This window comes from Podarcis melisellensis (genome assembly GCF_964234715.1).
Source record: "Podarcis melisellensis genome assembly, chromosome: 1".
Classification (NCBI taxonomy): domain Eukaryota; kingdom Metazoa; phylum Chordata; class Lepidosauria; order Squamata; family Lacertidae; genus Podarcis; species Podarcis melisellensis.
In genome coordinates this window covers 56,157,913-56,170,887 of record NC_138528.1, presented here as the reverse complement: position 1 = coordinate 56,170,887, position 12,975 = coordinate 56,157,913, and the positions used below count along the sequence as shown (strand labels likewise).

At 39.7% G+C, this 12,975-nt stretch overlaps 1 protein-coding gene across 2 annotated transcripts in view; it reads left to right on the top strand.

The window, feature by feature from the left end:
• Nucleotides 1–12,975, top strand: part of PDHX (pyruvate dehydrogenase complex component X) — a 50,796-nt gene that overhangs the window by 797 nt on the left and 37,024 nt on the right. For both annotated transcript variants that reach the window (XM_081891810.1, XM_081891811.1), the window contains exons 2-4: nucleotides 4,021–4,104; nucleotides 7,825–7,925; nucleotides 11,379–11,575. In XM_081891810.1, the coding sequence (XP_081747936.1) occupies nucleotides 4,021–4,104; nucleotides 7,825–7,925; nucleotides 11,379–11,575 (382 nt within the window). The remainder of the gene's footprint in view (nucleotides 1–4,020; nucleotides 4,105–7,824; nucleotides 7,926–11,378; nucleotides 11,576–12,975) is intronic.

Sequence of the window (12,975 nt, the reverse complement as noted above, 5' to 3'; positions counted from 1 at the left end):
CTGGAAAAATTTCGTCCTTGATGTGTAACATTCTCTTCAGCAATGTCTCTGAAGCTGTTTCTCTTAGTACCTTAGCTTTTAGTGTTAAAAATCAGCAGTCTCAGAAGATGCCACAATATACACTTCTAGAATCGGGTAATTGGAAGGGATGCTGACGGTCATCTAGTCTAACCCCCTGCAATGCAGGAATATCAACTAAAGCATCCATGGCAGATGGCCATCCAACCACTGCTTTAAAACCTCCACAATCTCCCAAGGGCATCCGTTCCACTGTCGGGCAGCTCTTACTTGACATTCACTCGGGTGTTCTTGTAAAGTGAAACGTTCATGAATTATTTTTTAAAAGACAGAAAAAATGGGAACTTTTAACACACTGAAATGAAAAGTTACAGAATCTTAGAAAAGTCTGTCAATTCCAGGCAATATGTTGAAAACAAAGAAATGGTTCAGATATTGGTTCTGATAATAAATAAGGTAGCATTCATGCACTCTGTCTGAATAAACTTCTGTCAAAGAGGACCCTTAAAATCCCTGTATTGTAGATTATTATCTAGGATATTCCTGTTCTTCTTTTTAGAAGGACTCCCTTAAACAGAAGACAAGGGGTAGATGGTTTCTTAGAAGTAAGTACCACTATGGTAGCTGAGGCATACTCCCAGGTAGGTTTGCATAGGACTATAGTCTTCAGCCCTCATCATGTGTTTCTTGCATGAAGAGGTGGTGGGACCACACATTTTAGGCCCGCCCAAAGCTTGTGTATTATGGAATTACTTCTAAATCAGTGAGTTTCTTTCTATTTGTTTATCTAACTATTTGTTACCAGTCCTTCATAGTTACAAACAATTCCAGAAGGAGATACATAGCAATTTTAAAACACAACACCTCAGATTACAAAATAAATATCTTTGTAGACTCCCTGCAAAATTTAGAGTACTGGAAGGTCAGGATTCTCAATCACAGGGGAAACCTACAGTAATAGAAGAAGTAACACCACCATCGGGCCAGGGCTAAGTGTGCAACCCTGCAGTGCCTTTGATGTGTGCTATCCCTTTGTGCGAGTAATGCTTAAAGAGGGCTTTAATGAACTCACTGCTTATGTAAAAACCGAACCGAGGGCTTTACACTCTGAGCCAATATGTCACACGAGCTCTGAAGCTGGAGGAGGTTGTTAGGCAGCATCATACCTGACCCTACATTACTTCTGTGACTTTTCTGCACTGCCTAAAAGCTCTGCCTTATCTACTGATAGGGAATATTTGCAGCTTAGTAGCATTGACCCTGTCTGCCCTTATAGGTGGGCTTGCAGTGTCAATACTCTCTTATGACACTGGCCCAGAGAATGTCTGAAGGCACGGTGGTGGTGATGGTAATGGTGTCTGCTCTTGAGCTGTGCCTAGCTTGGAGAGTCATATGTAAGTTGTTGTGGAGTTTCTTGGAAGAAGAGTAGGACACGTGCATCAATAGTCGTAGTAGTAGTTATTGCTTCCTGTCCTGAAAATTGCTTTGATGGTGCAAGAAGCCACATAGTTGAGCTGGAAGACTCTTTGAAATCCACTGTTAGCCAAATTGCTACACTCCTTCAAAAAGGCGATCACTTTTACAATTTGGGAGCAAAGCACATCACTCCACAAGTGATAATCTAAACGTTAATGTTAACTCATCTGGCCTCTAACCTTTCTGTAGTGTTGCCAGTGAAATATTTACCAGCCACAATAATTTTAACCTGCAGGTGGCAGAAGTACATATTCTAGACAGAGCATAACCGTACAGTTACTGTATCTTAGATGAATATTTGCATAGAAAGGCTGCTTTCTAGCTGATAGATGCATAACTGAAGCAGGAAGAAGGATAAGGGATGGATCCCTACAATGAAAATTGATTTGACATCTTGTCCTGCCATTGATATGCTGATGAATATTGTAGAAATAGATAAAGTGAGATAATGCATGTTTCTGAGCTCTCTAGAGAAATGGGGACCATAGAAATATGATTAATAAACATATTGTATGTTGTACATTACTTTTAGTTTGCATTCATGAACTGTACAGTATTATATGTTCAGAGATACTGGAGCACTATATCCTGGATCCTAGCTAAGTCGTTAAACTTAGCTTTGCCACAGGAGTAGAAACCTCCAGCCCACAGACATAGTGCAGCCCACTAGTTGGGAAGAGCCCACTGTCACTCACAGCTCTTTCTTCACTCTCTGTCCTCTTCTCCAGCTGCTTTACCATCCCATGGTAGGGCTTGCCCTGAATGAATTAATGAATAAATAAATAAATAGTAACGTTAACAACAAAGAATGAGAGATTTGATGAGCTGCTTGGTTAGCCATATTCAAATTCTTTTCAGTTGTATGCATTTTGCTTCAATATTATAGCTGATCGCTAAACTGTTGTGTTTCATGGCTCATGTATTTTTTTTATTTGTGTACCACTTTTCCACAAAATTGAGTCCAAAGTGGCTCATATCATATCAACAGAGCAATAAGTATTAACAGTTACAAAATGCATAGGGGGATAGTTAGAAATAATCATAATATCAATAAATAAATGCAAAACAATCCATGCAGCAATGTAGAAAACAATACACATAACCGAACCTAATTTAACAGTTTAAAACTAAAGAGTGAGAACAGTGCCTAACAGAAATAAAAAAGTGAGCATTCACAATATTATCATATTTGTGGAATTATTTGGTGTTATCTGGAAATTCAATAGCATGCATGTACAAAATCCTATCTGTTACAATAATGGGAAAATATGTACTTTATCTGGTAGGTAAAACTGTCAGCAGCTGTCTTGGTAATGGAAGTCTGTGATCACACATTTGATACCTGATGTCTTTATTATTATTATTATTATTATTATTAATTTAAAAATGAGACCACATTTCACACTATAGTCTGATTTTGCAACAGCTTATTTAGTCACCTTTCTTTCTTGCTTAATGAATAATGATCCAGTTTTAGTATTTCTCCAATAATGATGTTGTAACTCTGACAAATTACTCAAAGGCAGGTCACTGTGGTTTCTTTCCTTTTGCAGATGGGTATAATTTGAGTTTTCCCACGCGTTGCTCAAGTCCAGTCTGAGATCAATACCCAATATTATACCAGTGCCTCAAAAAACCTTATGGAATGCATAGCTCTTTGTGATTACATACTGATGACATTGACAGGCTAGGTTAAATGAGAAAGTCTTATCTAAAACCTGTTGAAATGAAGTTAAGGTTGCTTCTAATCAGGATTTGAGCAATACATGAAATAGTTCTTATAATAATTCAAAAAAGCATGTAATCACAAAATTCAGTTTCTTGGTAATATTGATTGGCATTATGCTTTGTATATATGCCTTTCATTCCCATGACAGATCTACAGTAGAGAAGCTTGGGAAAGTTGATACTGTGCAAGCAAGCATAATTTAATACTATGCTTGGGCATCCTATGTGCAATGCTGAATCGTGTTTTGATGGAAATTTTATTTGTAAAACTTAATAAAACATATTTATTAAAAAATAATATGCTTGGGCATGTATTTTTTACACTGCATCACGTTTATCTCTTTGGTTGCTCCTGCAGGAGTTGTTAAGGATATACTGAGATCCAATTATTTAGACTAAAAGTGGTGTGGGTAAATTTGTATATAGACTGAGCTGAGCTTATGACACAACCATGAGGACATCTTTCACCTTGATCCACTTTTACTTAAATTGCTACCACTCAGCTGTCTGTGGCAGTGTTGTAGTACAAATTACAAGTTGTGCTTGTGGCAAACTCTGTACACAACAACTTCACCATGGGTACAATTCAGCTCACATTCTGGCTACACGAATTACAGTGCAGCTGCCAGACCCCTCCTGTATGGCTGCTTTGTAGCAATTCTGATGGAGTTCAGTGGGATTTACAAAGGAGTAAGTGTGCATAGGGTTGCATAGGTTTTATTACACCTCTTACGCTGAGAAAATGAAATCATATCCTTATCGAGCGACTTGATATTCCTTTTTTTCTTTCTTTCCAAGGTACCCCTGCAGTTAAAATCCTCATGCCTGCGCTATCACCTACAATGGAAGAAGGAAACATAGTGAAATGGCTGAAAAAGGAAGGTGAATTTGAGTGAGATGCCGTTTTGGAGCACTGAGAACTGTGTCTTTTTTCCACTTCAGCCTAGTCACTTGCCACATCTTAATTTCATCAAAAAGAATTACCACAGTGTAATCACTGCAGTACATTATATTTATACATTGATATCCTGCTTCTCCTCTCAGAAGCTTATGGTGGCATATGTGGTTATCTCCTCCCCCTGCCCCACAACTGTATCCTGGTGTGAGCTTCGTGGCCAAGTGGAGTCTTCTCAGTCCTAGTTCACACTAACCACTACACTACAGTGACTCTGCACTACTTCTAAACCATTATTTATTTATTAATGTATTTGTATACCGCTGAATCACAAAACATCAGAGTAGTTTGTATCATTTATTTATTTAATTTGTATACTGCCTCTCATCGATAGATCTCAGGGCAGTTCACTACATAAAAAGACAATATATTTTTTTAAAAATCAAATTGCAAGATTTATCAACTCTCTGGAATGTTTCCAGTGATTGCTGCAGTTGCGATACGAATTAAGATGATAAAAATTGTGCCAATTCAGTTTTGGGCTTCTGATGTTTACTAAGGCAAAAATGTATGCATCGGTTGATATAACTTTAAAACTTGTTGATTTGTAGCTAAACAGAGCTTACTTCACCTGCAAGCCATAAGCCGCAGAAAGCCTGAAGCCACCAAATTTGCTGCACATTTTGCACTTCTTTCCCTTCAGGCATTTTCTGGCCTAAGGCAGCGCGTATTTGTTTCACTTGTTCAAAGGTATTTGCAATTTGGAAGGTAGACTAACTGAACCTTGGTCTCCAGCCCACATTCAGGGCAGATGACAGAAGCTTTAGATACCACCCTCCCTGCAAATTGAACACTTAACACAATAGGGGGAGAGGTTGTAGTCCAGCCAGCTTTGCTAGGTTGGGTTTTTTTAAAAAACAACAACACACGTGCAAGGCATTTTCTAGATAGAGAATCATTTTAAAATGTGTTTCACTCCCCCCCCCATGTGTATTCTGAGTTGGTTTAGTCCATTCCACCACAGGACTTTACAACTTTAGTTCTTCATGGAGTGCTCCATATGTAGATCAGGTCTCCGTTGGTAGGAAGAGGCACCTCTTAAATGAAGAAAACAATAAAATCTGACTTGGCTTTTGAGAGTTCTGTAGCATGAATTATTTGGGCTCCTACTAGTCTATAAAATATTTCAGGCATATGCTATTAATAAATCAGCCTATCTGTAGTGTTAATGAGTTTTTGAAACATTCTATCAGTTTGCAGGTGCCATCTCTAAATTAGGAAAGGCTCTTTTATTTTTAAGACTAACTTCTTAAAATGGTATTTTGGGCCATTCATTACCACTGCTCTTCTAGATTCTTGTCACTTAAAATAGCTGCTCTTTATTAAGGCATTTGGAAGGTTTTAAATTAGTACGGTTTAATCACATATTTTAAAGAGGATTTGAGTGGCTGGGGGGGGGGGACGACCCCAATATAGCCTGAACTCTGGGCCTCTGAAAATTTGCATTAATGTTTGTTTAAAAATAAAGGTAGCTAGCTACCTTTGTTGCTATCTTAAATAAAGCAGCACAGGAGTTTGAATCTCCCATAGCATTAAAAATGACTCATTTTTGGCCCCAATTTCTGTTCTGGACATGGGATTTTCTTATTCTTCTCTCTAAAATTAAGCATTCTCTCATGCAGATGCTTGCTATCCATCTAAATAGTTCCACATCTATTCCATATGTCAAAAGGACATTTCAAATCAATAACGTTCATTCACGAGGCTAATGTATTGAAATACTGGCAAAATCTCTGACATAAGGCATCTTGAGAATTCTTACTAGTTCTTCAGGATTTAACAGGTAAACCCATGGAAAACAAATAATGGGAGGAAAGATCCAATAATTTCCAGACAGGTGTTTTATTGGACAGATAATTAGACCATTATTCCTCTTCTTGAAGTGAAATGTTTGAAGAGACCAAATACAGTTTTGAAAGAAGATTGCATTTGGCAGCTGCTTACTGTTACCAAAGGCACCTGAGTTATAAACATCACACTCTTTCAATATTCTCTCTTTTGTTTTCCATGAATGTAGTAATGGAGGAAGGAAAAGACAAAGACGTGTGTGTCATTTCATTGACACAGCTATTACACATTGCCACCCTAATTGCTCAATGTTTTAAGTGTTTCATAAAGAAAGCAAAGACGAATCCAATTTAGGGCTTAGGCAAGTCACTCCATTTCCTTTAGGCGAGACAGTTAAAAGCCTTTTTTTCATATTTTGATGAAAACTGTACTGCATGCAAAGTTGGTACATAAGCAAGCCTTTGTTACTTCAGTGCTCTAAAGAGAAGGTGTGTGTTGGATGGCTTTGACCCCAGAACCATTCAGAAGCCTCTCCAGCTTCCCACTGTAATCCAGCTTTAATGGCAGCCATCCAGCAGGTCTTTCAGTAGACAAAGGCGTCTGAGTTCACAGGTCTGTTATCACAAGGCAGCAGATGGTGATCTTCTTGAATTGAGAAGAAAATACTGGCTTGAAACGATTCCATTTCATTTAAAAAATGAAAATGCATTTCTAAAAGGACTGTTTCATGTTGAAAGAAACTGAGCTTGCAGAGTCGCTTCCCAATTTTCTTCTTTTTTTGGTAGGGTGGAGAAGGCAGAGGAGCATTGCTTATCTGCAAATGATAGTATGAATTAAAATATTTGTTTGAAATCTCTGCTTAGAGCTCAAAACAATTTATCATTTAAAGAATATATTGCTTATCAAGACTGGACTAGATTGTTCTTCATCTACAATTTTTGTTGCTGATTCAGATGGTGCCATTGATTTTTTTTAAAAAATAAATAAATAAACCCCTCTCTGGATTGTCCTAGCTTGGGAGCAACCCTTGTGACTGATTCTGAATCAGCCATTGGTTCATATCCCTTACAGCTTTTTAATGTTTTTATTTACATTTTTCAGTGCTGCCTTTCCCTCATTGCCACCCTAATCTCTCCCCCAGTTGTCCCAGTTCACACTGTCCTTGCTTTAACAGTTGTTACTGTCCAGCTTGCTGCCACCCATTTTCCATATAGGTTTGCTGCCCCCAACTGGACACCCTTTTCCCTTGGAGGTAGTAAAATGATAGAGCTGGTAAAGACTAAAGCTGCAGTTAGCAGTGGCAAAGAGAGTACAGTCGTACCTTGATTCTCGAACGGAAACCCTTCCGGAAGTCCGTTCGACTTCCGAAACATTCAAAAACCAAGGCGTGGCTTCCGCTCAGCTGTAGGAGCTTCCTGCACTCAAGTGGAAGCCGTGTCGGACATTCGGCTTCCAAAAAATGGAAGCAAAAATGTATGAGTACCAAGGTATGACTGTACCTGGCTTCTTGATATTTAGTGCACCTACATGACAGGCTATAACCTCCGCCCCATCACAATATGCCAAATTATATGATGATGGGATTTAGGGTGGTTTTGATTAAAAAGTGGTAATAAGGTTCTGCAAATGCCTTTATTCCTCACTTTATATTACTGAGATTCCGTGAACTGTAGAATCATTTCGTAATGCTATTGTGAGTTGCTAAGTGTAGTCCCTCTCTTTTCCAGTATCAGTTTTCACCATTGTGTCTTGACTTTCTTTCTAAACATGCTACACTATATGGTTTTAAAGTACTGTTTTTTCTCAGTGCTCTGAAAGGAATTGATTTAAAATGTTGAACTATCTTTTGATTTTTACAGGAGAAACAGTGACTGTTGGAGATGCATTGTGTGAAATTGAAACAGATAAAGCAGTGGTTACCATGGAGTCAAGTGATGATGGCATATTGGCTAAAATAATGGTAGGGAGAACTTTTTTATTCTATATTACGGCCTTTGGTATATGATCTCAGCAATCAGTAGACTCTTTGCTAAGACTTTCCTTTATTTCAGGGATGTGGAATCTCATCTTACTGGCAGATGAGATCCTCCCTTCTCCCCACCACTCCACAGGCCAACTTTGATATGTGGGCGGAGCCACTCGTCAATTACTTGATATTGTTACATTGTCAAGCAATAACATGTAAGGGGCTCACCTTTTAGTCTGTTTGCAGGAGGTTTAGTTCATTTGCAAGTGGTTTTGTAAAGGCAATGTTTCTTAGGGTCCATCAGCTGATTGGCTCTGAGAGACATCAGTGTAAGCAAGCATCAAATGATACATGTTGGCGCAGAAAAATCTCAATTTCACATATACCTTCATGGGGTTGAATCTGGCAGTGACTAACCGGAAACAAGACCTTGGATTGCAGTGGATACCTTAATGAATATGTTGACCCAGAGAGCAGCAGCTGGGAAATTGACGATTTCCACACTAGCGATCGTTAGGAAAGGAATTGAAAATAAAACTGTCAGTATCGCAGTGCCATTATACAAATCTGTGGTGCGACTGCATTTGGAATATTGCATACAATTCTGTTCACTTTCCCTGTAAAAGGATATTGGAAAAGCTTCAGAAAAGAGTCACTGAAATGATCAAGGGGACTCCTCTATGATGAAAAGTTTTAGCTGTACAGTTTCATGCAGCTCATAGTTGAACTGTGGAACTTGCTTCCACAGGAGGCAGTGGTGGCCACCATCTTGGAAAGGATTGGGCAAATTAATGGGGGATAAGGCTATCGGCGACTTGTAGCCATAATGGCTGTTGTCTGCCTCCGCTATTGGAGGCAGTATGCTTCTGAATACCAGGTGCTGAATACCAGGAGGGGAAGTATGCTCTTGTGCTTTGATCCTACTTGTTGGTTTGCCAAACATCTGTGACCATTGCAAGAACAGTATGCTGAACTAGATGGAGTTTGGATTTGATATCCCGCTTTATCTCTACCCTAAGGAGTCTCAAAGCGGCTAACATTCTCCTTTCCCTTCCTCCCCCACAACAAACACTCTGTGAGGTGAGTGAGGCTGAGAGATTTCAGAGAAGTGTGACTGGCCCAAGGTCACCCAGCAGCTGCATGTGGAGGAGCGGAGATGCGAACCTGATTCACCAGATTACGAGTCCACCACTCTTAACCACTGCACCACAATGGCTACCCATCCATCAGGCTCTTTTTATGCTCTTATTGTTGAAATTTACAAATCAATTGAGCCCACAATATGTGTACAGTGGTATCTCAGGTTATGAATTTAATTCGTTCCGGAGGTCCGTTCTTAACCCGAAACTGTTCTTAACCTGAGGCGCACTTTTGCTAATGGGGCCTCCTGCTGCCGCTGTGTCGCCGGCACGTGATTTCTGTTCTCATCCTGGGGCAAAGTTCACAACCCAGAGCACCTACTTCCGGGTTAGCAGAGTTTGTAACCCGAAGCGTTTGTAACCTGAAGTGTTTGTAACCCAAGGTACAACTGTACTCATATGCATGTACATGAAATATGCTTATGAGGATAACTTAAAGGTAAAGGGACCCCTGACCATTAGGTCCAGTCATGGCCGACTCTTGGGTTGCACGCTCATCTCGCTCTATAGGCCGAGGGAGCCGGCCTTTGTCCACAGACAGCTTCCGGGTCATGTGGCCAGCATGCCTAAGCATGCGAACCAGAGCAGCACATGGAAACGCCGTTTATCTTCCCGCCAGAGCGGTACCTATTTATCTACTTGCACTTTGACATACTTTTGAACTGCTAGGTTGACAGGAGCAGGGACCGAGCAACGGGAGCTCACCCCGTTGTGGGGATTCAAACCATCAATCGGCAAGTCCTAGGCTCTGTGGTTTAACCCACAGCGCCACCCACGCTAGGCCTGTTGGCATCAGAATGTGATTGATTTGCTAGTCTACCAAGCATCTGTTTTTTAAATGTTTTTGTAATGCTTTTTGATGGAAGAATTTTATTTTAACAGAAGCTGCTCTGTGTCTGGTAGTAATACTTTTTTCACACCACATCATTGCAGCTGGTAATGAGGAGGAGACCTTTTGTATTGTCAGTCGGATGGGTTGTTATAATACGGTACAGATTGAACGAGTTGAGAAATGTGTTCATTGAAATGAAGGGTATTTCTTGTTTTTCCATTCTTCTCTCCCACTATTGGTAAATACATTGGGGGAGAAAAAGAGGTGTAGCAGAGTGGAGAACAGTCTTAACCAAGCAAAGTCCTATGCAGAAGCCCTTCTGTCAGCATATCTTACACTGAGGCTGCATTTAAAACACTATTATAAAGTCTACTAATGTTGCACATTAAATTCCCATTAAGGCAGTGTTATGATGTGCAGTCCCTTCTGTAAATTCATATCACATCACTGGTCCTGATACTGAACTTGTAGTGAGCTGAAATAGTTTGCTTAAGCGTGTTTTGCAAATGAGTGTTTGCGTGTTTTGCAAATGAGTTTCAAAGATAGCCCAATGTGTGAAGGATATGAAATAGCAGCCAGGCTAATTAAGGAAGAAACCAAGCAAGAAAATGCCTGCTTGAAGCATGACGTAAGATGTGCTCTTTTTAGTTGCTTCTTATGCAAACAGTGCAGTGTTTGTTTGTGATAACCAAATATGTGGAATTCTGTTCACAAAAATATCCCCTGCGCACCCCCTATCACCTGGTTAGAAAGCAAATCCTATTAAATGGGAAAGTATGGAACATCCTGGCATCTGTTCCCTCCCCTTTTCCATTTCTTCCTCTTCTTTTTGTGGTTTACTCAATACAGCTTATAATTACAGTCATTCTGAACACTAAGAATTCTGAGCATTCACTCATGTGAATCTCCATCATCATTTTGAAATGGTATAGCCCAGACACAGGTTTGTCACCTTATCTGTTTCTGGGAACAATGTCAGTAAGCATATTTACTATTTACTGAGCATATTTACCTCAGTACAGCATGTTTCTGACCGTTCAATCCTATTGGGAACAAGTCTTACTGTAATCAGTAGGAGACTTGAGATAAGTTTGATTGGATACATATGCTTAGAATTGCAGTGTGAAATAGTTTGCTTTGTGTCTATGCTACAGCTTCTGCAACTAACTTCAGGAGCATGGCATAGTTATACTAACTACAATATGAGACTCTGTTGCAGGGTCCGGGCTGGCTGCTAAAAAATACTCTGGTTCTTTCATGGGCTTGTATTTAACTTCTAGCGTTAAACCTTCTGCTATATATCCTGCAGGACCAGGCAGTCCTAGCCCCTTAGAAGAAGTAGGGCTGGTGAAGCTGCTGAGTGGGTGCAGGGGAGCATATTTCTCTTTCCCAACTATAAAACATTTACATTAGGTACAAGTGTGTGTATGTAGACATCAACCTGATTTCTCTGCCACCACCCCCATCCATTTTCAGAAGGAAGAAGGAAGCAGAAATGTGCGTTTGGGTCAACTAATCGCCTTGCTAGTGGACGAAGGACAAGACTGGAAGCAAGTTGAAATACCAGCTGAAACGAGCATTGCTGCGCCAGCAGCAGCAGCAGCAGCAGCCCCACCTCCCACTCCTTCAGTAACGTTGGCCCATAAAGTGGAACACCATCCTGGAAAGCTACAGTGAGTTTCTGCACACTTTTTGAGCCAAGGCTTGCACTTTTTGATCATGCCCCACAGAAAGTTAGCGTTTGATAACCAAATTCAGTGCCCATAATACTGCTGCAAGCTATGGCAAAAAGAGTGATTACGCCTGTAGATTTGCATGCTATACAAAAGAGAAAAATTGTACAGTGGTACCTCTGGCTGTGGACGGGATCCAGTAAAATATTTCTGGGTTTGCTGCTTTCGCATCCCGAAGTTTACGTAACCGGAGGGTTAAGTAACCAGAGATACTACTGTAGTGCTTTTGGATGAAGGTGCAGGAATCTTTAACCAACAAACCTTGGTTAAAGCATGGAGGTAAGAGACCAGTTTTAATACCCCTGTGAACTTTCAGTGATAGCAGTGGTATTAGCAGTACTGGCTGTAGTAAAGTAATATAAAAAGCAAGGGTAACCATGTCGGTCCATAAGAATAAAATAAACTCTCTGAAAGCCAGAGTTAGGTAATATCTTTATTAGGACCAAACAAAATAGTGACATGCTTTCAGAACTCTTCATCAGGCAAGATATTACACAAAGCAGAAGAAATGAGGAAAACTGTGCTGTGGTTGTAGACCTTCCAATACTTGTGTCATAACATTGGAAGACTTAACAGACATCCTTCACTTCAGAATGTAATGAGCAATGCTGAAATAAAGCATTGAAATAAGTGACCAGTTATACTGTGGTTGAGCTTGTGACGTTCTGCATGATGGGGAACCCTTTAATGTCAAGGAGGTCCTTGAGGTAAATGCCCCATGTCTTTTTGGATTTGTTTGGAGATGAAATGATTTAACTTTTTTGTAGGGCTGTATATTGAGTCAGACCGTTGGTCCATTTAGCCGTATTGTCTGGTCTGATTGTCAGTGACGCTCTAGGAAAGAGTGTTCCCTGTGATTATTTTTTCTTCCATTAAACACATTTCAGAATCTCAGTTATATGGTTGTGATGGGAGATATACCTACCAACTTATTTTTAATTTGTAGAGTGTTTAGGTCAATTTTTTTTGTTGGTATAATCTTCAATTGTGTATGTGAAAACAATCAACTTCTAATTCAAAATTATGCATAGCTAGAGCTGTACAACTTGATAGTTTCCTGGCAATAAGAGAAAGAGCCATTAGTCTGGAAATAGGGTCCACAGATACATAGCTCACCCAGGTATCGGTGGATTTCTAAAGTTCATTTATATGTATGCAACAGGATGATCAAATGTGCTTCTTTTTAGATGCTACATTCTTAAATATGTTGTTTAATATTCTGGCTGTCCTGTTTTATATATATATATAAGGACACCAAAACCTGCATTCCTGTACCCGTGAAAATCTACGAAAGCATATATATATATATATATATATATTGTAGGTTTTGGTGTCCTCGG